The 27,494-nt window shown below is 47.8% G+C and overlaps 1 protein-coding gene across 11 annotated transcripts in view; it reads left to right on the forward strand.

Annotated features, from left to right (window-relative positions):
• Nucleotides 1–27,494, forward strand: part of Fgfr2 (fibroblast growth factor receptor 2) — a 125,091-nt gene that overhangs the window by 21,976 nt on the left and 75,621 nt on the right. For 6 of the 11 annotated variants that reach the window (XM_045145108.1, XM_045145066.1, XM_004659282.2 and 3 more), the window contains exons 3-5: nucleotides 5,289–5,555; nucleotides 6,533–6,610; nucleotides 20,889–21,058. In XM_045145108.1, the coding sequence (XP_045001043.1) occupies nucleotides 5,289–5,555; nucleotides 6,533–6,610; nucleotides 20,889–21,058 (515 nt within the window). The remainder of the gene's footprint in view (nucleotides 1–5,288; nucleotides 5,556–6,532; nucleotides 6,611–20,888; nucleotides 21,059–27,494) is intronic. The other 5 variants (XM_045145120.1, XM_045145126.1, XM_004659287.2 and 2 more) reach the window with 2 other exon arrangements.

Genomic DNA, 27,494 nt, shown 5'->3' on the forward strand with positions numbered 1-27,494 from the left:
GCTGGGATTACAGGCCACCAAGGACCACCATGCCTGCCCGGTATTTGCTGCTTGTTGACTTCCGGTAGCTGTGGAAGGACCGCGCTCTTTTATTTCCTGAATGTCACATCTCTGGGGTTGGGCCTTTTGGGAGAAGCACACACGAGGCCGCTTATGTGCATAGCGCCTCTGGCCCGTCACCATGTAGTTGTAGGAACAATGAGTGGAGTCCTCCCAGAAAGTAAACTTGTCACCTTGTTTGTCCTGCAGCTTTAGGTAACAGTGGCAAAGAATTCCCAGCATTAGTGCGTGTGTGTCCCTGCTTGCTTGCTTCTTTCTGAACTTCAGGTTATACTGTAAAAAGTATCTTTCTGCCTGCGGAACCCTCTGGAAGAACACTTGGTATGGAGCAAAAGGGCTTTGGGAACATCTTCCCATTGTGCTGTGGCAGACAGAGGGTCTGAGGGCCCAGTGCTTCCTGAATAAGGGAACCGTGGGCACAGCATGGGAAGGGTTAAATCCGGGAACCATTGTGTTGCTAGAAAAGGCGCTCCTTTGATTTTCCAGGGGACTCCTTTCTTGACTTGGGTCAATTGTGTTTCCCCAAGCAGCTCAGTGGAGTTAGGGAAGGAGTGGCCTTTGTTGCAGATGTTCATCCAGTGAGAGTAAGAGAGTATAGGGGATTAATAGCTGGTCTTGGCCCCTCTCTCAGGACAGGTTGAGGTGATTACAACGTAGGCTTACATCACGGGACTCTGGGAGTCAGCCATGCCTGCAGGGAGCTGGCTCCGAAGTCCCCTGAGGAGGCTGACACAAAAAGAGGTCTAAGCCCTAAAGTCAGCAAGGGGCCTCCAGGGCTGGGCAGGGGCCGAGGTTTCTGAGAGAGCTGTTTGGGTTCCAGGTTCTTGTCTCCCTGGTCCAAAGTGTCTCTTGGGTGCTCCACCTACAAGGAAGGACCTGTTAGCTGGGTCTGTGGGGACACTGGGTGGCCTGGGAGGGGATTGTATGCCTTTCTGTCACTCGTCTTTATGGTCCTGCCCCTCTCTGAGCATCCTTTTTTCTCACTTTGCACTGCCTTTGAAAGGGTCCTCTCTTTCTTTTGCTTGTACTTAGCCATGATCCCTCCTCCCTAGCTTGTGCTGCCTTTCCTAGGACACCCTGGAGGGGAGGCTGCATGGCTTAATACAGATACTTGCTGACCCCCATGTGGGGCCTTTGTGAAGTGACCACTTGGGGAGAAAGAGAAGAGGTGTTTTCTGTTTTGCTCCCACTTCTCACAGTCACCAGTGGCTGGAGGCTTTTTAGTGATGACTTGATTTTTATGAATGGTGAACCTTACTTTTTCTTTAAATTTGTTTATTTGAGGGGCAGGGGAAGAGGGCAGAGAGAGAGAGAGAGAGAGAATGGTGTGCAAGGGCCTCCAGCCATTGTAAAGGAACTTCAGACATATGTGCTCTCTTGTGCATCTGGCTTCCGTGGGTACTGGGAAATTGAACCTGGGTCCTTGGGCTTCACAGGCAAGTGCCTTAACTGGTAAGCCATCTCTCCAGCCCAAGACAGCTTTAGCTTATGGATGTATATGGAGAAGGTACTTTCCTATCCTAGAAGTAAGTAATCTCATTGGCAGTTTTCACCAGGTTTTTATGGAAATAAGATTCATTTTTAGTATATCAAGCCATCTTCACTATGCATTGAGAACCCATCAGTGAAGTCTTAAGATAAAACCCAGCTGTAAACTGGGTGAGGTGGTGCATGCCTTTAATCCCAGCACTTGGGAGGTAGAGGTAGGAGGATTGCCGTGAGTTCAAGGCCACCCTGAGACTACATAGTGAATTCCAGGTCAACCTGGGCTATAGTGAAACCCAAGCTCATAAAACAAATCACAACACAACAAAACCCAGTTGTTATTTGGCTTATCCTGTGAACAAGGTAGTATTCAAAGTCACAGTGAACATCTTTAGCTTTGGAGAATAAATGTGATAATGTCTGTCATCTGCTCAGTGGGGTTTTAGCTGGAAAGTCAAGTTCACATTTGTTGAAGTCTCACACATAATAATTGGGCATTTGGGGATTCCCACATCTCAGTAGTTGGGTAACCTGTGGCTGAGAGGTTTATGCAGGGTAGAGAAATAAGCTTAGGTGGCATGTTTTTTTTCTCACCCAGGTGGCACCCTTTTGTGTCTGGTCCTCAACAAGATGTGACTTGCACTTGTGAGCTTGTCTCATGTCCCTCCTGGTATAGCCACAGGTGATGGTGTATTGCTGACCACATTGGTCCAGTTGCTCATTCAACCCGGTGTTTAGCAAGTCCTTGTGGTTCCTTGGTAATGCATGGAAGAAGATCTTTGAATCAGTGGAAAAAATCTTTAAAACCTGAAATCCTAGATCTGTCTGTGTCAGAATAGAGATTGCTGCCCGGTAGTTGCAAATGCCTTTCTTGTCCATTAACAATACAGTCCGCGAACTTCCTGCTGGGTGGCCCAGGGACATGGCTTCAGAAGCAGATGGCGAACAGGGTCCCAGTCGCAGAAGCTTTGCCTCTCTGCCAGGCTGCCTCCCCACTCAACAGTTCTACAGAGCCGGGTCTGGCTCAGGAGAAAGCATATTCTCACTCATTCTTGATGGCTGGTTGATCATGCAGTGTGGTCATAATAGTGTCTGGTTTATGGTCGAGGCTAATCCAGTGTAAATTCATTTCAACACTGTGAATGCGACTTCAGTCCCGAGGACATGGAACCCACTGGCTCTTTGCTTTAACTAGCTGTAGAAGGGGTTGCATAGGCTGCCATTAGGGCCCCATCTCTCCTGATGTTGTCTTCATCTGTGGCTCTAGGATACTGAGAATAGAGCGGCAGATGGTCTGAGATTTGAGGCCTAGCGGAATCCCCTTTTCTCTCTCCTCTCTCTCTCTTTTTTCCCTGGTGTTCAGGAGCCAGAGTCCAGACATTCTATTAGTCGCTCAATTCTGCTGCCTTTTAACTGAAGCAGGCTTAGGAGACAGAATCTGAGACTCTTCCAACTGAATCCCCAACATCTTTCAACCTGGGCTGTGTGCTTCGCTTCTCAGCGCACTTGGCTGCTCTTTGGGGAGGCGTCCTCTGACCTCTCTCTGTGAAGGCAGCATTAGAAATGTTTGGGGTTTGCAGGCCACGGGGGTCTCTGGTGCAAGGGTTGCTGCAGGCTCCCTCGCAGCCCCAGACAACACCTAAGCATTGAGGATGGCACTGCTCCAAGAAAGCTTTGTTTACAAAAGTGAGTCACTGGCTGGCTTGGCCCTTAGGTCAGGGTTTGCCAGCTCCTGCTGCCCATGGAGCCATCGCCCACCGTCTCTGTGGGGATTGGGCTACCTTCAGCCTTATACATCTTATGTTCTCAGTGACTTTTACGTTTACCCTCTGCCCCACCGCAATGTAAGCGCCACCAGAGCAGGACCTTCTGTTGCTTCCTGAGCAGAACAAAGCTTGACTTATGGTACGTGTTCAATAAGCAGTGGGCGGGTGAGCAAAACGGACTGGTTGTCAGTGGGGGCCTTATTTTTAGCCCTTGCTTTGGGGACATGCTTGTCCAGGCTCAGTTGAATTCCTGTTTTGTTCCTGATGTGGGGTTATCTCTTTGCATTCATGCCTTGTTCAACATCTGGGCCCCTTTTGGCTTGGTGCCTTTGGGGAGGGGCTCCAGTGGAAAGCTCCGAGGCCCCCAGGTTGGCCGTTAGTGGTGGTGGTGGGATTTCTTGGGCCAGATGTTTATTAAATAGTGAGACTGAAACACGAATTGCCTTGACTTCAGTCACATGGGACATTTGCTCTTGCGAGTGGGCTCCAGGCAGAACAATTGCCTCGTGATGCTGCCGCCCAGATCCGGAATCATCCCAGTACTGGGACGGAAGCTGAGCTCTCAGCCTGGGACTCCACGTACCATTCACAGCTCTCTCTCTGGGGATGAAAGCCTGATTCACGAACCCTGTGGCCACTGCGGACCAGTGCGCGGCCGTGCTCTGAAAATGCCAGTGGCCTCCTCCCATCTCTTTTGGGAGAGGTTGTGAGAATTGGATCCTCTGGGGTTCCATCTTCTCCTGCCCATCTGGGGACTGCAATGATGCCTCCTCTGACACAGTCTCTGCCAAGTGTGCCCAAGCGGAGGTGGAGGTGGGACACAAAAACTTATAAGAACTGAGCCCTCAGTCTAGGAGTTGAAGGTCTCCACAGGGAGGGAAAAAGGACCCGTTCACAAGCCATGTGTCTACTTAGGAACCGGGGAGGGGGGTAGGCGCACAGTGGAAGAGGAGAGGCCCACTTCACTTCCCTGTGGGTGATGCAGGTGGCTTGTCACGAGGGCAGATGACCAGATTGCAAAGGATGGGTTGGGTTGAATGGAGATGAGAGGGAGGAAATGTTATCCATAAAGATGAGAAGGCTGAGGGGATGGATGCCCTTGAGCGTGTGGTGAGGTTGGTGGGCAGATCTGGCCTCATGAGTGGAGTGACGGGCCAAGAGTGGGCAGCATTCATGCCCAAGAGCATACGCACAGAGGAGGCCCCTCAGCTTTCAGTGGGGGAGGGGGTGGCACATTCTGTTCTTTTTGATTTTGATGTTTAAGTCCTCCTGGATTCTGTTGTTCTGAGGCCACATAGCATGTCATAGCTCACCCAGCACAGAACCAAGTCTGTCCCCAGCACGGCACTGATCAGACCATGAAAATGAGCAGGCCAATAGTTCCTGCTTCCCAGACGGCCAAGAGCTGTGTCGATGGGCCCATCTGTTTCCTTTGAGTTTGAGACATTTTAAGAAGTTTAGTTTCATAACAACGGGCCAAGTGTAACATGATAAGTAGATAGGTAGGAGTGAGAGGATGTACATGCGTGTGTGACACACACACACACACACACACACACCCACGCAGTCAGGTCAAGTGAACAGACTCACTCAACTCTACCTTCTTACAAATAAAGAGTACCGCAGTCAGTGACTTGCCGAGTGTCACAGTGCAAGTGGGCACTTTAGATTGGCAATCCACGTAGAGTTTTGTTTGTGGAATCGCCTTCCACACTGGGCTTTGGTTGGCCTTAAAGCCCTACGTGCAGTATGTGGAAACTGAGGCAGGACAGCTTCTGCTGGGTGCTTCGCTGTCGGTGCAGCCCGAGTGAGGGCTGGTTCCGGGGGCGTGGGGAGAGATGGATGCCCCCCGGGTCCATTTGCAAAACAAGAACAGTTTCTCCTGAGAAAGAACTGGGCCTCCACTGACCTTTGTTGGACCTTCTCTCCTCTCCTTCCTTCCCATCTGCCTCTGTCTTCTCTCCCACCTTTCTGCAGAGCCACCAACCAAATACCAAATCTCCCAACCAGAAGTGTACGTGGCCGCGCCAGGGGAGCCGCTAGAGTTGCGTTGCCTGTTGAAAGATGCCGCCGTGATCAGTTGGACTAAGGATGGGGTACACTTGGGGCCCAACAATAGGACAGTGCTTATTGGGGAGTACTTGCAGATTAAAGGCGCCACGCCTAGAGACTCCGGCCTCTATGCTTGTACTGCAGCTAGGACGGTAGACAGTGAAACTTTGTACTACATGGTGAATGTCACAGGTGAGTTGGTTTGCGAGCGGGATGCTCTGCTCTCTCTCCTCTGTGGTTGTTTTCTGGTTAAGATATTCATACGTATATGTATGTATGTGTATATATGTGTGTATATATACATATAGATTTCTCCAAGTGAAATCATGGTGGAATCTACCAATAGACTATTGGCTATCCGGCACATGTAATTTTCTAGTGTCAGTGTTCATTCATTCTTTTTTTTTTTCTTTTTGAGGTAGGGTCTTGCTGTAGTCCAAGCTGACCTGGAACTCACTGTGTAGTCTCAGGGTGGCCTTGAACTCAGTGATCCTCCTGCCTCTGCCTACTGAGTGCTGGGATTAAAGGCGTGTGCCACCATGCCCGGCTTCATTCATTTATTATTTTTTTTTGAGGCAAGGTCTCAGTTGGTTGCCCAGGGTGGGTTTGTACAATCTTCCTATCAGCTTCCAGTGGGCTGAGACCTTAGCTATGGGCCACAGGTCCAATATTCTTAGAATATAGAATTGAAATTTCCAAACTCCAGATTTCTAATTCCTTTTTGAAAATTTGAGGGTCTTTTTTTTCCCCCCCTTTGACTTTTCCTTGCAGTTACAGGGCTTAGGGCATCAGCAGGTCCTTTTTTGGTGATTAGCTTAGTGTTCTGCCAGAGACTCATTCCCTTCTGGAAGAAAATCCCAAATGCTGCAAAGTTATGTTCAGGGGTGGGGGTGGGGGATCCTTTGGCAATCACAGAATCACTAAATTTGTTGGGAACCATAATACTGTTTGAAGCCTAAAGTTCAGTTCCAGGCGTATAGCATGTTTACATAGTGGCAAAGCAGAAAGCATTGAGAAGTACGCCAGGGACCGTCATGACGGGGAGGTGCTTTAAGCTGTCGAAGGGCACCCTCGCTCTCCTCTAGGCCGAGCTGGAGGAGGGCTCTGCCCCAGACTGCTGGGCTCCAGGTTTTGCAAGCACACCCACGGCTATGTTCTTTTGACTGCAGATGCCATCTCTTCTGGAGATGATGAGGACGACACAGATGGCTCCGAAGATTTTGTCAGTGAGAGCAGTAACAACAAGAGTAAGTAGCCCCTTGCCTCGGAAGGTCCCCAAGAGGGGCCCGAGCGGGGGCATCCTGACCGGTCCTACTGTCGACGCCTCCTCAGTACTGTGCCCCGGCCCCTCACTGTCCCCTCACTGTGTCTGCTGTCCTGCTTTCCAATCTGAGAATAAACAGTGTTGCTGTCCACCTCCTTCTGTCCCCTGTCCTTTCTTCTCGTGTCAGCAGCTCTTGTCTCGGCAGCTTCTCCTCTCCGTCCATGGTTCTCCTTTTGCCCTTTGGTCTCGCACTCCTTGGAGACACGACACCCATAGAACTGCGTGTGTGCCTTCCTGGTTTTTCTCTGTAATCCCGCGTCGTGCCTTGCCTAACCCAGGCATTCTTGACTTGAGGGCGATCGCCTGTCCCTGGCAATATTTGGGCGTTGCGCCAGCGGAAGGGGGACTAGTGGTCTCTCCTGGGCGGAGGCCATGGAGAGTCCCTGTAAGCTCAGTGTGCAGATTGACAGAGAGATAGCCTGGCCTCTGTAACCCGGGCCTCGTGCTGAGAAGGAAAGGAGCCGAGTGGCTTATTTGAAGGCAGTGACGGGAGAGGGCACTGGACATTGCTTGCTCGTGGAAGGCAGTGGATTAACACTTGAAGCTGTTGACTCGCGGGGTAAGGTCGCAGCTGGTCTCTTGGAGCTGGACAGCCTGGGTCTCAGCTTGCTTCAGTCCCTCCCAGCCTCTGTGCCTCAGTTGTCATTGTGACCTTAAACAGCAGCATCTTTTGGCAGGTTCCGGGGAGTAAATGAGTGCCTGGTTGTGCAGTGTCTAGCAGTCAGTGCTTGCGGACGTTTGCTGTGTGAAGAAAAAGAAATACAGCATTAGTGGCGTTCTCCAGATGTGGCTGGCATGTTCCCAAAGCCATGGTACATTGGTCATTGGGTTTTTGTTTTACTTTTATCTCTGCAGAAACTTATATATATATATATATTTAAACAAAAGAAATGTGTTGGCCAGGCATGGTGATACACACCTTTAATCTCAGCGCTCAGGAGGCAAAGGTAGGAGGATTGCTGTTAGTTTGAGGTCAGTCTGGGACTACAGAGTGAGTTTCAGGTCATCTTGGGCTACAGTGAGACCCTACCTCAAAAATAAAACAAAATCAAAACCAAAACAAGCGTTTAAGTTTTTTATGTTCATTAAGCCTTATATATACTTAATGCTATTTACTATAGTAGGGCCAAATGACTATAGCTAAGTTTATTTTTCAATAGTCAGAAAAATGCTGCCTTAATCTATATTCTCCAAGCCCATGGATGTAGTAATAGTTGACGTCAGAGATGCACCTATCTTGTTCCCCCAAACCTCATGCTGTGGAAAAGGGGCAACATTTTTCTCCTTGCCCCCGTTAATGAACTTGGGACGAGCAAGCACTTGGTCTGTGATGCCAAGTCCAGGGAGAATCCCAAATCCCATCTCTACAATGAAATAGCACTGGAGAATTTTTCTTTTTATATGTGTGTGTGTGTGTGTATATATATATATATATATATATATATATATATATATATACATATTTGTGTGTATATATATATATATATATATATATACACATATACATATACATACACATACATATATGCGTGTGTGTATATATATATATATATATATATATATATATATATATATATATATATATATTTTAACCCCCTGAGGTACAGTCTCACTGTAGCGCCGACTGACCTGAAACTCACTCTGTAGTCCCAGGCTGGCCTTGAACTCACAGTGATTCCCCCTACCTTTGCCTCTTAAGTGCTGGGATTAAAGGTGTGTGCCGCCACGCCTGGCTTGGAGACTTTTCTTACATGATATGTTCTATGTCTTCCTAAAATGATTTTTTTTTATCAATTATATCAACTTATCTTTTTGTAATCTAGGGTTTTAAAAAATTTATTTTTGTTTATTTTTATTTATTTGAAAGCCACAGACAGAGAAAGAAAGAGGCAGATAGAGAATGAGCGCACCATGGTCTCTAGCCACTGCCAATGAACTCCAGATGCATGCGCCATCTTGTGCATCTGGCTTATGCGGGTCCTGGAGAACTGAGCCTTGAACTGGGGTCCTTCGGCTTCACAGGCAAACGCTTAACCACTAATCCATTTCTCCAGCCCTATAATCTAGGTTTTTATTTATTTATGGCGTCGATTAAGCCATGAAGTCATGGGGATAGGCTCCAGCAGCTCAGGCTCTCAATCGTGAATTTAAATGAGGCCTACGTAATAATAATTAGTTATTACAATAGGCCTGTGGCTTCACAAATGCCTTATTTTGGGAACAACTTCAGTTTCATAGCAACACGTAGAGGACTGTGCAGAGATTCCCCATCTACTTCCCTTGCCCCCAAAGTCCAGCCCCAGCCGTAGTCAGAGCCCTGGGTGTGTGGCTTGTTTGTTACAGCTCGCAACCGTCACACCATGAGAGCTCGCGGGAGGTGCTGTGCCTTGGGACGGATGAATAATGATGCGTCTCTATCACGTAGCATCATACAGAGTCACTTCATTGGCCTAAATATCTCCTGGGTGCCACTTACTTTCCTTCCCTCCCCCTGGCCCTTGGCAACCACTGATCTTCAATGACTCCATAGCTTTGGTTTTCCCAGACTGTCCTAGAGTTAGAATTATATGTATGCTGTGGAGCCTTGTTGAGTTGACTTTCTCCCCCTAGCTATATGCATTTCAGCTTCTTCGAGGTCTTCCATGATATTTTACCACATAAAATCCCATAGTTAGTGCGCACCTGTGGCTTACTTACCCACTCCTCACTACAAGACCTCTTGGTTGTTTCTGAGGTTTGGGGATTATGAGCAAGGCAGCTCCAAACCTCTGTGAGACGACATATCTGTCTATCTAATCAGTCTTCACCTTTCCTGGGTAAATTTTGTGCAATGTGACTGTTAGAAGATGGGTTAAGTTCCAATTCTGTAGGAAACTGCCCAACTGCCTTCCAAAGCACATGACCACTTTGAATCCCACCAGCCCTGAGGAGAGTCTGACGCTCCGTACGCTCTCCAGAGCCTTTATCTTAGTGTTCTGGAGTCAGGCTCTTGTAGTGAGGTGTGTGTGGTGTCTTGCTGTAATTTGCAGTGCCCTCATGACGTGAGATGTGACACATCGTTTTCTAGGCTTGTTTGCATCTCTGTATGGTAGGCTGCCTGTTAAAACTTCTGGCTCACTTTTTAATTGGGTTGTTTGTTTTCTTATTGTTGAGTTTTAAGACTTCTTTGTATATTTTGGATAACAGTCCTCCTCTACCTTTTTTTTAAAATTAATTAATTTATTTATTTGAGAGCGACAGACACAGAGAGAAAGACAGATAGAGGGAGAGAGAGAGAATGGGCGCGCCAGGGCTTCCAGCCTCTGCAAACGAACTCCAGACGCGTGCGCCCCCTTGTGCATCTGGCTAACGTGGGACCTGGGAAACCGAGCTTCAAACCGGGCTCCTTAGGCTTCACAGGCAAGCCCTTAACCACTAAGCCATCTCTCCAGCCCTCCTCTACCTTTTTTTAAAAAGTGCTTTCTCTCAGCCTGTGGCATACCTCTCTCTTCATTGCTGTGATGATGTCTCATAGAGCAACCCTGCTTTGATTCTTATGAAGTCCGGCTCACCGCTCTCTACAGATCCCGTCTTCGGGCTGCATCTGAACCATCATCGGCAAACCCAAGGGATGTCTCTCTGCTTAGCTCCTAGGGGTGTTATGTTTGTGTATTTTACATTTACGTCACCACTGTGGTGTATTTGAAGTGGATTTTTGTAAGGTCTGTCTAGATTTAATTTCTTTTGCCTGTGATTATGTAGTTGCCCCTGTACCACTTGCTGAAAAGGCTTGTCTTTAGCTTAGGGCATTTTCAAGAAAGAGAGGAAGTGACATTCGGCATCCAGATGAATGTGTTACTTCAGGATAGATTTGGCATTGTCCCCGAGTATCTCAGCAGTTTGGGCACAAACGTAAATAGTTTGGTTTATGTAGTGTTTGCTTCTGGTTCTCAAACTGCTGTCCTTGGACCAGCATTAGCAGCCTCTGAGAACTTGCTAGAAATGTACATTCCCAGGCTCCCCCTCAGACCCAGTGGGTTAGAGACTGGAGGCAAACTGCTCCACACTGGCTTAGGGACAGGCACAGAGAGATCTGCCCTGAATAGTCATCTGCCATTGCCATCTTGTTCGTAAGACTGGGTAATAAAGTGAAAGCGTCTTCTCCTGTGATCTGCACCAGCCTTCCCAAGGCTGTCATTATTCTTCCTGTTCCCCAGTGATAAACAGATTAGCTAAGTGTGTGCTGCTCACTGCTGATAGCTGGCTCTGCGTGAAGCTTGGGGGTAGAGGAGCCCACAACCCTCCCTCTCTGGTGACCGCGGGGCTAGCTGCTGGCTCAGTCACCTCTGGTAGCCCAGTTAGTTGGGGAGTGGTGATCCTTGAATTGATCTGAGCACCGACTCAGGGAGCAGAGGGTGGGTGCCTGTCACCTGTGGTCATGTCTGGTCTCCACGAGGGTGGAGAGAGACGTTTGTGTGCCTCCAATGCCGACGGGGACATCGGCTTCCATAGCTTGATTTTCTCTGGCATGCCTGGTAACTGTTTTGAAAGGATGACTGAGTGTCCCACCTCATGGCACATTACTAGAAGCCCATGTGACCTCATTACATGCAACTGCTGATGGAAATCACGTCCCAACCCAGCCGAGTGAGCAGACTCTCCTGCTGGCATCAGAGTCGGCCTGCTGTGGCCACTATTGGTCTGACTGCCTGGGCAGAAGGGCCCGAGGCCGTAGAGCGCAGTGTCTAACGGGCAGCAAGCAGCGGAGCGCTTGCCTTGCTTTCACCTTGCAACCAGGGCTTTTGGTAATTAGCTCTCGAATGACACCAGCTCTGGCCCTCAATGGGTGCTCGGTGGCGATTAAGGGCTGGTGTTAGCTGTACCAGGGAGATTCTGCTGTCGGGAGGGGCCCTGGTTTGGTGCCTGTGAAACATTAGATGCTATTTAAAGTGATCGGGCTTCGTAGCTGGCTACTTGGCCTCTGCCATCTGTTAGTGTGATTATGCCGGTTGCATTCACAGGTGCAGCCCGGGGCAGCTGAGATTAAGCAGCTGTGGCCTGTGCGGACTAAGGAATGCCATGGCTGGCGTAATTGGCAAGGCGGGAGAGGGGATGTCACCATTCACACAATTTTTCTGCCACCTCAAGTGTCAAATGCCTGACCCGATTACTAGGGAAAATTGCCGAAGCCCCAAATTCTTGGCATTTTCAGCCACATGGAAACAACGGTGCATCCACATGGCTTCCTCTCATCCACTGTCTGGAAAGGCCACTGGGAGATGCTCGAATGTTTGTTTTGAGTGGAGCTGACCAATGGCGCTCTTGTGGTCCAGTGCTGACAGTGAAATTTTGGGGGGTTTGTGGGGGAGATTTTTGTTTTCTTCTGTTTCTGGCTTAGGACATTGTGTGTTTAGTTCTATATTTAGCAGCTTGGAAGATCTAGTGCAGGTGATTCCTTTTGCCGGCAGGCTGGAGTTACTGTCTGTCTAATTCGGGTGGGTGGCTCGATAGACAAAGGCAAGTGTACTTGCCAGGGCCAGAGGTATTCAATCGATAGTGTGCAGATAGCATGGTAGCTGTATCCAAGGGGAAAAGGAACAATAAAGAAATAAGAGGAGCTGGGCCTGGTGGCACACACCTTTAATCCCAGTACTCGGGAGGCAGAGGTAGGAGGATTGCCGTGAGCTCAAGGCCACCCTGAGACTATATAGTGAATTCCAGGTTAGCCTGTGCTAGACTGAAACCCTACCTCGAAAAACCAAAAAAAAAAAAAAAAAAAAAAGAAATAAGAGGAGAGGCTGGAGAGATGGCTTAGTGGTTAAAGTGCTTGTCCGCAAAGCCATGTTTCCCCAGGACTCACATAAGCCAGACACACAAGGTGGCTCCTGTGTCTGGGGTTGGTTTTCAGTGGCTGGAGTCCCTGGTGCATCCATTCTCTCTCTCTCTCTCTCTCTCTCTCTCTCTCTGTCTTTCTCTCTCAAATAAATAAATAACAAATAAAAATATTAAAAAAGAGAGCAGAAATAAGAGGAGACCCTGGGTTTAGTCCCCCGTATTATAGTCATGGGGTAGGGGGAGGGACTGTAAGAAATTAGACACTCAGGAAATTTGTGCTATTTAATGTCAGAGTCTTTTTGTTGTTGTTGTTTTGCTTTATTTTTATTATTTATTTGAAAGTGATAGAGAAAGAGGGAGGGAGAGACAGAGAGAGAGAGAATGGGGGCGCCAGGGTCTCCAACCACAATGAACTCCAGACACGCATGCCCCCTTGTGCATCTGCCTTACGTGGGTCCTGGGGAATCAAGCCTCAAACGGGGGTCCTTAGGCTTCACAGGGAAGCGCTTAGCTGCTAAGCCATCTCTTCAGCCCCAAGGTCTTATTTGACCCTGATTACAGTACTCATTTTGCCCCTAATTCTGAAGTCCCCTTGCCCGATGTAGCACAACCGTCGCAGCTGTGTGGAGGGCTTCCTCGTTCGTCTGGGCCGAGCGTGAGTTCATGGGTTCTGTTTCATGGCATTGTTCACAGTCTGGCCTCGTGTCTCAGTCCTGCCCTTCTGGGGTCAAGAACCAGGCTGAGTGTGAAATGACTGTTTCAAGCACTTGCAAGTCCCCTGCCTCTCTCTTCTGGGTCTCATTTGAAGCAGTGCTGTGTTCATGTCTCAAAGAATATTCATGAGAACCCTAGTTCAGAACAATTCTCTGTGAAAAGTGAGTTGTATCTTGCTTTAATTTTAGGAAATACTACATGCTGTGATCTTTGCTTGGAGATGGACGGTGTCCAATAGCATAATTCACGTGCTGAGAACCTCTGTAGTAAAGCATAGGTTTAATTTTGTCCTTTTCTAGGATTTTCCAAACTTATTAACCATGAAACCCTTTTATTTTTATTTATGTATTTGAGAGAGAGGGAGAGAGAGAGAGAAAGGCAGATAGAGAGAGGGAGGATGAACATGCCAGGGCCTCCAGCCACTGCAAACTACCTCCAGATGCAAGTGCCACCTTGTGCATCTGGCTTACTTGGGTCTTGGAGAATCGAACATGGGTCCTTTGGCTTTGAGACAAGTGCCTTAACTGCTAAGCCATCTCTTCAGCCACCCCACTCCCCACGAGACCCTTTTAAAAACTTTCTAACTTTTTTTAAATTTAATTTTTTTTTGTTTTTCGAGGTAGGGTCTCACTCTAGCCCAGGCTGACTGGAATTCACTATGGAGTCTCAGGGTGGCCTTGAACTCACGGCGATCCTCCTACCTCTGCCTTCTGAGTGCTGGGATTAAAAGCATGAGCCACCACGCCCGGCTCCACAACTTTCTAACTATTAATGTGCTATTACACACACACTGCAGTTCCCTGCATGGGCTGATGGATGGATCTGACCGCTCCCCCCCCCCCCCCGACCCCCTTTACATTAAGTTCTCCCTGCACAGATGTGAGGGCATCTCCTGGTCATTATTCTTCACCAGCTGCGTGGCTGATGACCTCACGCCTTGCCAGTACTAGATGTCTCCCCCAGCAGAGCAAACCTGTGACGTCATTGCCATCACAAGCCCAGCTGCCAGGAAATAATGCGGCTACACACGCCCCTCAGCGAAACACGTTTTCTCTGGGCAGAAAGCTTCAGTTTCAATTGCTAAGATTTGAAATGCATCCAGGTTGAGGGCTTTGCAAGGTTCCGAACCTGTGCATCAGCATAGCCAAGTGCAGTTTAGCTAGCCCTTGCCTTCCCCAGGAAGTAGGTACCACAATGGGGTGTCTGGTAGCGCAGAAAGCGAGGTCTTGTGAGCAGAGCTCTTGGGCAGATTGTGACGGACAAGGAGTTCGGGTCTGGTGCTCGACTGGAGGGAAATGATAGCAACACAGCTATCACTGGGTGTTTTGAGGGAAGAAAGAGACCAGGGAATTTTCCATTGTGTTCCATTCCTGTTGACTCCTGCAAATGCCATACTCCTTGTTGGACTGAAAGTTTTTTTGGGGGGGTGGTGGTGCAGTAACTAGGGAAGACAAGGTCTCTGGTCTGAGATCTCAAACTCTTTAATAAAAGTCCTGACCACTTGTTCTTTTTTAATAACTTATATCTAAGCTGGTGATATAGGCAGATTTCTTAGCTACAGTGACATTTCTAACATTTTAATGAAAAGAATAACAAGAGAATCACAAAGGCCTCCTCGGATTCTGGAAGTTCCTCCTTTTCCATACACAAGTCACTTCTGGCAATTTCTCACAAAAGCCGCTGGTCAAGTGGTCTTCCCTTCTCAACCCCCCCTCCCCCCCCCCCCGCCACATCCCTGTCATTGGCTGGAGGGTTTTGCTTTGCAGGCAGATCCTGAGAATTTCACAGGGCACTGGCCTCCCAGAGGACTCAAGTCATTTCTCTTGTGGCTCACTTGCCTGTGTGTGTGTGGGTGTGTGTTTTAAATGCGTTTCTGATTGAACACCTCTCTGGTCAGTGGACTGTTTGGATGAGGTTTCTCAAGTGAAGCCAGACAGACACCCCTTCCTAGTCACACCCTCACAGGCACATACTCTGTTAGATTTGCTTTCTCTCAGTTTCTGCCAAACCAAAAACAGATGAACTGCAGACGATTGCAGGGATAGTGACAGCCCCCCCCCACCTCAGGGGTCAGAGCATTTAAATGTCCTGATTAGTGGTATTTTTAAAAGCTCTAATTATAGACTTAAGACAGAGGCCTTAGTGAGGCTTTGGGGAGTTGGTGGGACTTAATCTAGGAGCTGAAACAGGCTGCTTTATTTTTATTTTTGCATCAATAAAAATACAGTTGGCAGCCATCAGCATACACGCCTCACATAAATCTTGAACTTCTGACTTAATTGCCATGGGAGAGTTCACAGGGCACCCTGCAGCCGTTGTAGGAGTACTGCTCAGGGAGCTGGAGACTCTGGGCTAGCCTCGACCTGGCCTCTGGTTGCATGACCTTGATCAAATCACTTAACCTTTGTGGGTGACATTGATCCCGTCAGCCATTGGGCCAGATGGTTACTGAGGTCTCTTGGTACAGCCTGGTAATATGATTCCATATTTTACTTTCAAAGCATTGGGCTGCGCTTTTCTTTTGTTACTGGGGAGAGCCAACGGTAAGCCTTCCATGTGGAAGAGTGTTTGCGGCATCAAGTTGAGCAGCCTGTGTATCATTAAGTCTAAATGGCAGGGTCAAAATCCCTTATGACGCTACTGCTTGTTGACAATCAGTACCTACCCTGGCATGCATATGTCTGGGAAGGTTATGACAGGAGGGAGGGATCCTATCAGAGCAACTCTTCTTTTCTAGCTAAACCTTTACTGGTCACCCCCCCCCCCACCTTTGAGCACCTTTAAGGCAACTTAAGTGTCAACCTCTTTTGCTCCGTTCTTGTTCAGCAGGTGCCCACAGGATACTTTCTGGGACAGAGGTACCCTGACCTCTAAGCTGGCATCCGTCACTTCACACTAGGATGGGTGGTTAAGAAAGTTCACCCAGTACTAGGAGGGATCTGGTGGGGTTAGGATCTCTCTTCCACCAGGCGCATCTTAAAGCAAAATTCCACTTCACGTGACCGCCAGCAGCAGGCCGTAAGCATCTGTGGCGAGGCTGGCCATGAGCCGGCGCGCTGTATCTTCATAATGGGATTTTCTCAGACTTAAAGGGAGATCTACTCGTTTACTTCAGAGTTGACTGCGACTTAACATTTCAGTTTATAAGTCTTTGCAGGTCTGTGCCAGCCGTCCTCCCTCTATTGGTTAAGTGACTTCTCATGTGCTCTTTATATATCCCTAAGGTTATACAAAGAGAAGTAAGGAGAGTAGATGATCATATAACCCGAGTTCACGTGACCTGATCCGTCCTTGGCTTGTAGTTTCACTTCTGTTAAGGTTGTTGACCAAAGAACCATCCACTGCCTGCCAGGATTAGCTCTGCTTCTGCACACCTTTAATTCCTTAGAGCACTTCCTTCTGCGTGTGAAATTTGGGAAGCTGCTCCTAAGCCTTGCTGGGAACAAAGCCTCTTTGGGTTCTGGTTGGCCATGGTGTCTGTCCCCCATTTCTCTGGAGGTGTGTTGCAGTTCTTTGGTTGTCCTGGCATTTTCACATGGTTAGACTGTGAAAGTGGCAGGGAATCCATCTATCTGTCCATCTGTCCGTCCATCCATCCATCTATACATACATACATTTTTGTGTTGTTTTTTTTTTAAAGACAGTCTCCACATGTAGCCCAGGTTTCAGGTTAGACTGGAACTCAATATATCCCCCAGACTTGGCTTCAAACTCAAGATTCTCTTGTCTCTGCCTTCTGAGTGTCTGGATTACATGCTACCAGGCCCATGGCAGGAAATATTCTAGAGGGCAGAGTCTATAGATAATCAGGCGTGCTGATTGATAAACACTTGTAATCCCATCAGTTGGATGTCTGAGGCAGGGGGATTGCAAGTTTGAGGCTAGCCTGAAGTACTTAGCAAGATCCTATCTTAAAAAAAAAATCTATGAAGGGCATCAGGCTGCCACTGTAGAGCGTGGTGGTGGTGCAGAGGTGTTATTTTTCCAGCTCAATCAGATCCTTTATGTTTAGGTCACTGTAAAAGAATCATAAAGCTGCTTCTTTCTTTCTAGCATCATGTGAGTTTTAAAGATGTGTGCATTTGCCACCTGATAGGGAAGTTGGTTTAGTACCCAACAGAACAGTGCAGGTCAAACAGGAGCCAGGTAGAGCATTGGATGGCCCCTCCCTGGCACACAGCACACCTTGAACCACTTGGCCTGACAGTCCTTTTGGTTCTCAGGGCATTGTTGGGACACTCAAGCTACACCCTCCCAGGTGATCTGTTCCCACTCTTGTGATGGTATTTCATGGTGCCTTCATCCACCATTGGGTCTTGGAGACAGAGACTAGAAGGTGTGCCCATACCCTGACCCACAGCTGGTGTCTGATTTGCACGAGCAAAGTCTGTAGGTGGAGTTTATTGATTCAAGTTTCATTCCAGGAAAATGTCCACCTGCCAGAGATTCCAGCAACAGTCTTCTTGGTTTTTAAGTCATTCCTTAGACATTGGGTCAGAAGCAGTTACCAGTGTACCGTTGACCTGCTCAGTGCAGGTTGGGGACAGTCCCCTGTACTGGTCGAGTTCCACCGATGGCTTAGTCCCATGAGAGTGGGAAAGAATGACATTCCTAGTTCCTTAAGCCAAATCCTGCCTTTTGACTCCTGGGCAGTATGAAAGAATCTTGCCTAATGGTTTGTAAGCACATATCTGTTGATTTTGTTGTTGTTGTTGTCGTTGTTAAAAAGAAAAGACATTCCGAAAATCAGCTCAGTGGTAATTGATGCTCTCTGAGTTAGGGGTTCATATTTAGCTAATTCATGTGAATGGGCCATTGTGTTTACTTAAACAAACGACATGAGCGCAGACACCTGACAGCATGAGGCGTGCTTTCCATTTAGGTCAGATTTGTGAAAGCCTTTGTGTAGCCACAAAGCTCATTATTTATTTTGGGCTCTCAATGGCCGCTTTTCAGTGGCTTTGGATGGATTTTTCTAAGTAGACGCTTTTAAAATGAAAGATTATCGAAATTGTATCAGTGCACGCCAGGCCCCAGGGGTCTTGTGATGAATGGGAGTCCAGTACTCCCCAGTGACCCCTCGAAAGAATAGGTGTGTTTACGGGCATTTGACACCCAGAGCCACATGGTCCCTAAGCTGCGCGTTCACTGCAAATGAAACTGGATTGAAGGGAAGAGGGCAGCTTCTTTTCTCCTTTGCCCTCCCTCTGTCCCCTTCTCTCTCCTTCTTTCCCTGTACAGGGTAGATGAAGTGCCTTGCTGTCACGCACTTGCTACCTAAATCCCACCACCTTGACACTTGGGATTACAAAAGAACAAAGAAGATAGTGTGCCCTTGATGAGAAATCTCAGCTCTGTCTCTTGTAGAAAGTGACCAAGAAGGGACTGGAGAGATGGTTTAGCAGTGAAGCACTTGCCTGTGAAGCCTAAGGACCCTGGTTTGAGGCTCGATTCTCCGGGACCCACATAAGCCAGATGCACAAGGTGGTGCACACATCTGGAGATTGTTTGCAGTGGTTGGAGGCCCTGGCGCGCCCATTCTCTCTCTGTGCCCCTTTTTCTCTCTGTCTGTCGCTCTCAAATAAATAAATAAAAATAAACAAATTTTTTTTTAAAAAGGGCCCAAGAATAAGTGTGAGACATAGAGGGGCAGGTGTAGTTATTCCAGTCGTGATGGGAGCGTCTGACTGCCAAGGTCTGTCCTTCTCCATGTGCACCAGGATGGAGACTTCCACACAGGCCTCCGAGCCCAAACCCATGCCAGGACTATTTTGCCTCAGATTTGTGGCATAAGTATGCCACTGTAATCTGACCCTCAGTCATCCTTCTAGAATGTTCAAAGCCCCACTGATGGAGATCCTTTAAGGAAGTAGGGTGGGGATACAAGGATTTGGGTTAATGATTTGTTCAAGACTGTAGGGGAAGCCCGGGGCAATAAGAGATGTTGAGGTGTTTTCTTAGTCCAGACTGGCTGTCCAGGGCGCTAGTCCTAAGTGTTACGGCAGTTGCGGGGGGTGAGGGGGTCCTTGGCAAGGCTCATTCCTATTAGCAGTGTAGACTCGTGCTAGCTAAAACCAGTGGGCTCTGCCCTCATTCTGATTGGGTTCAAATCCTGACTGCACCTCTTTTAGCACTGCGGCTGTTGATCGATGACTTCTCAGCGCCTCAGTTCACCCACATGTAATGGATTATATTAGTCCCTCTATCATTCGGTGGTTGTGAGGATTAATGTGCACAGCATGCAAGAGCTCTTAGAACAATGCTTGGCCAATGGGAGTCACCAGCCATCAGTGGCAGGCATGAGGAGTCAATGGCGGTGTAACACCTGTTTATAAAATCCACTTCACTTGGTGATTGAAAAGCTTATCTCCTTTCTTGGCTTTCAACATCACTTTTACTTATGAGTGTGAGGGCTACTTAGGACTTGGCATAGCATCTAGTTAGTAGCTTCCTATTAAATTGTCAGCTTGGCCGGGTGTGGTGGCACACGCCTTTAATCCCAGCACTTGGGAGGGAGGCAGAGGTAGGGGGATCGCCGTGAGTTCGAAGCCACCCTGAGACCACATAGTGAATTCCAGGTCAGCCTGGACTAGAGTGAGACTGTACCTCGAAAAACAAAAAAAACCAAAAAACAAACAAAAAAAAAAAAAAAGAATTTTCAGCTTGGGCATGGTGTTAGGATTGTGGTGTTCACAGCCACTTTTGGGAAAGAAAAAAGGTTGCTTTTATTAAAAAATAAAATAAGATGGGGCTAAGGAGATAGCTTGCTGAATAAAGTGCTTGCTTGCCTTGGGTAAGCATGAGGACCCGAGTGTGGACCTCAGCACCCATGTAAAATTCTGGGCATGGTGGCTGGCACGTGCCTCTAATTCCAGCCCTGGGGAGGTGGAGATTGGGGGGGGTTCCTCGGGCCAGTTAGTCTAACCTGATTGGTGAGCACTAGACCAGGGAGAGACCCTGTCTCAAAAAGAAGTGGATGGTGCCCTGGGGATAACCTCTGAGGCATCCTCTGGCTTGTGTGCTCACACTCACTGTACCCACACACCTAGGAACACACGCACATGCACACATTCCGCACATATGCAGACAAATTGAGATATGTTGAGTGATGTGGTATTTTGGCTTATGCTACAAAGTGCTGTTAAGGACGCCTCCTTGGATCGTGGCCTCCTGTTAGGGTGCTCCTTCATGCTGTTGCTCTGGTGGCTATGCCGGCGTGGCCTTAGAGGACACCTTATTTTCCTAGTGTGTATATGTGATCGTTTAATGGGCTTGCTGATCTAAAATGACGTGCTTTTGGAAGAATAAGCTGTTACTGCGTGGGTTGTTCCTATGAGTATAAAGTAGCATTTTCAAACCTGACTTGACATGAGGTTATTTTTTGGCACCACATACACAAGAGAGAGAAGGTGCCTCAAATGTTCTCCCCACCCTGACCACTGTTAATAGACATAAACCAGTTAAGCAGCTCTTCCGGTGACACGCTGCCATGTCAGCTGGACTGGACTCCTGAGAATATTTTCTTAATGTAAATATTATCCAAAGGTTTTTTTTTTCTTTTTAAATCAGATCCTTTTCATACAATAAAACACTCTTACCTTCTCGGAGGTCACTCACAGAGGTGAAGTGATTCATCCGATTTGCAGATGTTTTACCATTGTCTTCCAACGCAGGGGCGCCGTACTGGACCAACACGGACAAGATGGAGAAACGGCTGCACGCGGTCCCCGCGGCCAACACCGTGAAGTTCCGCTGTCCAGCTGGGGGGAGCCCGACCCCCACCATGCGGTGGCTGAAGAATGGCAAGGAGTTTAAGCAGGAGCATCGCATTGGCGGCTACAAGGTAGGATTAAGCTCTCTAAACATTCTGCCACTTAAATGCTGTTTATTTTGTAAAGTCCTCTGAAGTTGGCAGAGCTAGAAGCATTTTTTTTTTTTTTTAAGAAATCAACAGTTAACCATAATTGATCCTGTCACTGATTTGTTTTAAAAAATGACTCTGGGCTTGCATGTAATTTTGAGGTACAGCACCCCCTCCCCTTTGCATTGTTCTTTATACAAGGAGAGTTTAATAACCAAAGGGTCGAAAGTTGAGAGTCTGTTTTCTATATGCTTTTATGGTCTGTAAAACTTAAACTGGCGCAGAATTTGAGAAGGCTCAGCGCACTTGCCCTGTGAGAGCGGGGGTTGCGTTCGAAGTGAACGGGCTTGGGTTAGAGGCAGGGTAGGAATCGGGCTTTGTTAGTAGGAAAGAGGCCCGGATGAGGCAGGCCTCTGGCCATTGTCAGGGATGCTCAGAGCCCCCTTCGAGAGTGCTGCCAAACGTGGTCTCATCACTCGTGGCGAAGTTTGAAGTGACGCATGAAGTCCCCCGTGAGAGCGAGAGCTCTGGATAGCTTTGTCATCTATCCAGTTACTCTGATGGAGCACCCCTGTGACAGGGGCCCGTCTTAGGCTCTGAGAAAGCTAAAGAGGGCAGGGCATGGCCTGGGTAGGCAGGGCAGCCAACAGTCCTGACAGCTGTGGGGCACTGGTGAAGATGAATTCCCAAATGTGGGCTCCATCCCGTGCACATGCGAGGAGGTGTCTGGAGCCCTTTGGGAGAGCAACAAGACCAAGGAACCATGTGAGCCTGAGTTGGAAGGAATTCTTGGAGAGATGGGACCTCCAAATTATTTAGTATGGCGAGAACTTGAAGCATTTTGCATAGGAAGGGGATTTAAAGACTCCTTATTATGAAAATCAGTGGTGCATTTGTAATATGAGAGGTTTTTTGAAGCTTTCTTACTTTAATAATCCTTTTTTTCTTTTCAAATATTTTTGAACAACTTCCATGATTATAAAAAAATATCCCATGGTAATGCCCTCCCTCCCCCCACTTTCCCCTTTGAAACTCCACTCTCCATCATATCCCCTCCCCCTCTTAATCAGTCTCTCTTTTATTTTGATGTCATGATCTTTTCCTCCTCTTATGATGGTCTTGTGTAGGTAGTGTCAGGCACTGTGAGATCATGGATATCCATGCCATTTTGTGTCTGGGGGTGCATGTTATAAGGAGTCCTACCCTTCTTTTGGCTCTTACATTCTTTCTGCCACCTCTTCTGCAATGGACCCTGAGCCTTGGAAGGAGTGATAGAGACATAGCAGTGCTGAACACTCCTGTCACTTCTTTTCAGCTCTGTGATGCCTTCTGAGTCATCCCAAGGTCACTGCCATCTGAAAAGAGAAGATTCTCTACCAAAAATGAGAGTAGCATTCATATAAGGGTATGAACATTAAGAAAAGTGTTTACTGGGCAGTTTGATGAGCATAGTATATACATTTAGCCAGACAGCAGCAGACGTTACATCCCTAGGGCTCATGACTACCCCTGTTGTAGGTTTTCAGTATCACGGATGTATTCCTCCCATGGAGCAGGCCTCAAGTCCATTTGAGGGCAGTTGTTTTCCACCATGATAGATGTGCCACTATTGCACCCATTGGCTCATTTGGCCTGGCTGGCCAATTATAAGGCTTGCAGTGTCCACTGCTGAGTATCTTCACTGGTGATTTCTCTCTCCCATTGAAGTGCATGCAGAATGGCTTCTTCCAGCTTTCTGTCAGCTGGTCTATATGGAGGAGGTTATCAGCTCAGTTCCAGCAGGATTTCTCAGTGGCCTTGCAGCCCAAGTATGTGGAGTCTTCAGCAATAGGGTCTTACCATCTATTCCTGGTGGGAAACCAAGGGCCTCAGCAATGGCCTGTAATGTTTTGGGGACATCAGGGCCCTCCCTCTCCCTGGCCAACAACTTGCTGGGAGGTATCCCATCCCTGGCACTGAAAATTTTCTAGCAACAATCTACGGCTCCTGACTGTTCCCTTGTCCAAAAAGTTGGTTTCCATATGATTTATTTATATCCTCTTAGATTTTGATTAGCCCTCCCTCTACCTTTCCTTTACTCAATCTCTTCCCCGACTTCACTTGGGCCTTTTCACCCTCATTAATCTATTCTTCTACTTACATATATACAATACCAGCCTCCTTTAAAAAATATACTTTTATTTGTTTATTTGAGACAGAGGGGGAAAGAGGCAGACACACACACACAAACACACACACACACACATACACACACACACACACACACACACACAGAGAGAGGGAGAGAGAGAGAGGGAGAGGGAGAGGGAGAGGGAGAGGGAGAGGGAGAGGGAGAGGGAGAGGGAGAGGGAGAGGGAGAGGGAGAGAGGGAGACAGAATGGGCATGTCAGGGCCTCCAGCTACTGCAAATGAACTCCAGATGCATGCACCCCCTTGTGCATCTGGCTTATGTGGGTCCTGGGGAATCAAACTGGGACCCTTTGGCTTTGCAGGCAAATGCCTTAACTGCTGAAGCCGTCCCTGCAGTACATAATATGAGTGTTTTACTTATCAGTTAGCAGTTCCTCCAGGATGTAGTGGCTTTAAATATTTAGTATCTCATGGTTTTCATGGGTCAGGACTCCTGGAATGGCCTAGCGGGGGGTCTTCTGCCTCTGGGTCTTTCCTGGGACTGTCAAGGGCTGGTTCTCTCCAGTTCCGTGGGGGAAGGAGACTGTTCATGTTGTCATTACGACTCACTTCCTTGCAAGCTGTTGGCTCGAAGCTGCCTGAAGCTCCTTGACACATAGGCCTCTGTAGGACAGCTGACAACGTGACAAGTGTCATCTTTGGGGTGAGCAAATGAAGACACAGCCTTCTGTAATCTGGTCACTGAAATGACTTTCCAGAACTTTGGTGTTTGTTTTTGAGGGTCTCACCTTAGCCCATGCTGACCTGAAACACACTCTGTAGCCCAGGCTGGCTTTGAACTCACAAAGCCTCTTAGGGTGCTGGGATTAAAGGCATTGTGGCACCACACTTGGCTCCATTTTTTTGTAACCAAACAAGTTACAGGGGAGGAGATGGCCCAAGAACATGTATGCCAAGAGTGGTGGGCATCACTGAGACTATCCAAGAAACTTCCAACATGTGTAAATTAAAAGACCCCGATGCTTATATGCCACACCCTTAAAATCCAGGTGGTAGAAGAGTTCTTATTTGTGGCAGTGGGACCCATGGAAGGACACCCGTCTCTTCCTCGTGTTTAACCGCGCTCTGAGGCTACCCCACTACACTTACATTAGCCTCCCTCCGCCTTTCTTTGAACTTCCACACGCAGGGTTCCATCTTTCAAGGGTTATTTCCTTCTGCAACAGGTTTGCCTTTTTGTTTTAACATTTAAAAAATAACATCTAGAGGCCAGAGGAAAATGCCTTTGAGTGTGGCGTCGGAGGAAGGCAGGGCCGCAGGAATGCCTTGAAAGCTTGTTCGTGGAGACACTCGGTCATTCCCCGCAATCTCCACCTGTTGGTAGAGGCAGGTGACTGATGGACCCCAGACAATGATATTGGAAAGCTGACCTTTAAAAACAGGGGGGGGGGGGGCGAGGACCAAAAGCAACAGAGGCTGCGGAGCTGGCTCAGGGGGTGAAATGCTTGTCATGTAAACATTAGTACCTGAGTTAAGATCCCCAGCACCCCTGTCCAATGCTGGGTGGTGACTGTGGCATGCACCTGTAATCCCATGCTGGAGAGAGAGGAGGCGGCAGAGGATCCCTGGTCCTCACTGGCTAGCTAGTGGGACTGAACTGGTGAGCTCTAGGAGAGAAGAGTAGGGTGGAGGATGACTGAGGATGACCCTTGACATTGACCTCTGTCCTCTACGTGCATGATTACACATACACATACGAACATACATGCACCCCCCTCCCCCGATGTATACACAGTAACTAGTAAATGGAGTTGTTTTTTTTTTTTTAAAGTTCATTGGCATGTGGGGGGTGATGCACATTTTAAAATATTTTATTTTTATTTATTTGAGAGAGTGAGAGAGAGATACAGAAACAGGCAGGTCGGGAGAGAGAGAGAGAGAGGGAGGGAGGGAGAGAGAATGAGTGTGCCAGGGCCTCCAGCCACTGCAGACGAACTCCAGATGCATGTACATCTGGCTTACGTGGGTCCTGTAGAGCCGAACCTGAGTCCTTTGGCTTTGCAGGCAAGTGCCTTAACCGCTAAGACATCTCGTAAATGGAGATTTTTTTTTTTAAGTTTTAAAAATATTTTATTTATTAGAGAGAGAATGAGCACACCAGGGCCTCTAGCCACTACAAACAGACTCCAAACACATGTACCACCTTGTGTATCTGGCTTAAGTGGGTACTGGGGAATTGAACCTGGATCCTTAGGCTTCAGCAGGCAAGCACCTTAACCACTATGCCATCTCTCCAGCCCAATAAATGGCGATTTCATTAGGTGATGCTGGTTGAAAAGGGAGGGTCAAATCACTGAAACTCTGGTCCGTGTGTTTGGCTTGACTGCCACAGACTTGCTGAAAACTCACATAATTGATGCAATTTCAACAACTTAAGTACAATTTTACTGTAAGACTGGTGGTCAGAATCCTAGTTAACTAATCCCATCTTACTAGGTACAAAACAGTCCCTGAGCCTCCAGGGATTCCTAGTCTCAAAATAAATGGGCCCCACATGATCATTATGGATAAGGAGCTTTTTGCCAGTGCGAATGAGTGATTACAGATACGCTGAACCGAAGGGCTTAATGAGGGGGTGAGACTTGATTCTTAACAGGTGCTGTTCTGTTTTAATTACCCGTGTCAACATACTGTTAAATGAAGAGCACCTATGTTCTAAGAGCAAAATAACAATGGACCCTCCTGTCACTGGCCTATGAGGACACAATGCAAGCTCTGGGGTGGGGGGAGTAGGGAAAGAGAAGTGAAACTTGAGTGAATGTGAGAAAAAAAAAAACCTAAAATGTATTTTCCATATTAAAAAGGGCAAAAGCAAGAATTGTAGTTGACTTTGGAATGCAATGTCTTGGCTGGTGGTGGCTTGGGCTTGCCTTTTGGGGTTCTGGACTTTCCAGGTGCAGAAGGAGGTTGGGACAGAGGGACACTGGCTCATGAAAGTGACCTGTCAAATGCAAATGATTGTGCAACCGGGCTTTGCACAACAGGGGTGGCAGCGGACAGGCGTTTTGAGGGTACTGGAAAGTTAGGATTACATGGAGTGCCGGGGCTCCTGAGGCTTAGGAAAGACGAACCTCTTACCTGGACAAACATGGCTACCTAAATCATAATCCCCGTGGAAGGCGCACGAGACCACACCCTGATTCCCAGGTTATGAGGTCATGGGAGGCCCCCAGCACAGCCCCCCACTTCTGAGCTGTCCGCCTGCTTGCTTAGTTTTGTCTGCTTTAGGCCCAAGGCCGTAGGTCTTACCTGGGTTAGGGGAACATGGACCTCATGTAGGGTTGCTCTTCTGATTTTCTTCATTGCCTACGAAAACTTACCAAGGGCTGAAGAGATGGCTTAGCAGTTAAGACACTTGCCTGCAAAGCCTAAGGACCCAGGTTCAATTCCTTAGTATCCGTGCAGGCCAGATGCACAAGGTGGGACATGTGTCTGGAGTTCATTTGTAATGGCTAGAGGCCCTGGTATATCCATTCTGTTTCTCTATCAGCCTCTCTCTCTCTAAAATAAAATATTAAAAAAAAATTTTCCAAATAGGGCTGGAGAGATGGCTTAGTGGTTAAGCGCTTGCCTGTGAAGCCTAAGGACCCAGGTTTGAGGCTTGATTCCCCAAGACCCACGAAAGCCAAATATACAAGGCAGTGCATGCATCTGGAGTTCGTTTGCAGTGGCTGGAGGCCCTGGCGCGCCCATTCTCTCTCTCTCTCTCTGTATTTGCTTCTTTCTCTCTCTGTCATTCTCAAATAAATAAAAATAAACAAAATAAAAAAAAAAAAAAAACCCTTCCAAATAAATGGGCCTCCACAGTCTGACTGCAGGGTTTCACGCAGTACAGGTCGGATTTCTAGCCCTCAGTGCCTGGCTTCAGCCCCTCGGAGGCCTCCACCCGCTCCTCTGACTCTGCTCCACTTTGCCACTTCACTTAGCGAGGCAAAGTGCCAAGTTTTCCTAGGTACATTTTTTTTTGTTTTCCCTGAAAGCAAAGGCCTGAAAACATCTGTACACAAGCATTTGCTATTTATGCAATTTGTTTTTCCTTCATCACTTAGTCATTCTGGGACCTGTCGGCATGTCCTGATGGTCCGGTCATCCCTCCAGCACTTCCTACCTGTTTGGGGCTCCATGGACCTTCATGAGGTTGCCCCAGCTTGCTTTTGAATGGCACATGCATGGGGCCAGTCAAAGCAGAAGGGCCGCATGAAATAAATGAAACCAAAGGGAATTAATA

Source organism: Jaculus jaculus, chromosome 1 (assembly GCF_020740685.1).
Source record: "Jaculus jaculus isolate mJacJac1 chromosome 1, mJacJac1.mat.Y.cur, whole genome shotgun sequence".
Taxonomy (NCBI): domain Eukaryota; kingdom Metazoa; phylum Chordata; class Mammalia; order Rodentia; family Dipodidae; genus Jaculus; species Jaculus jaculus.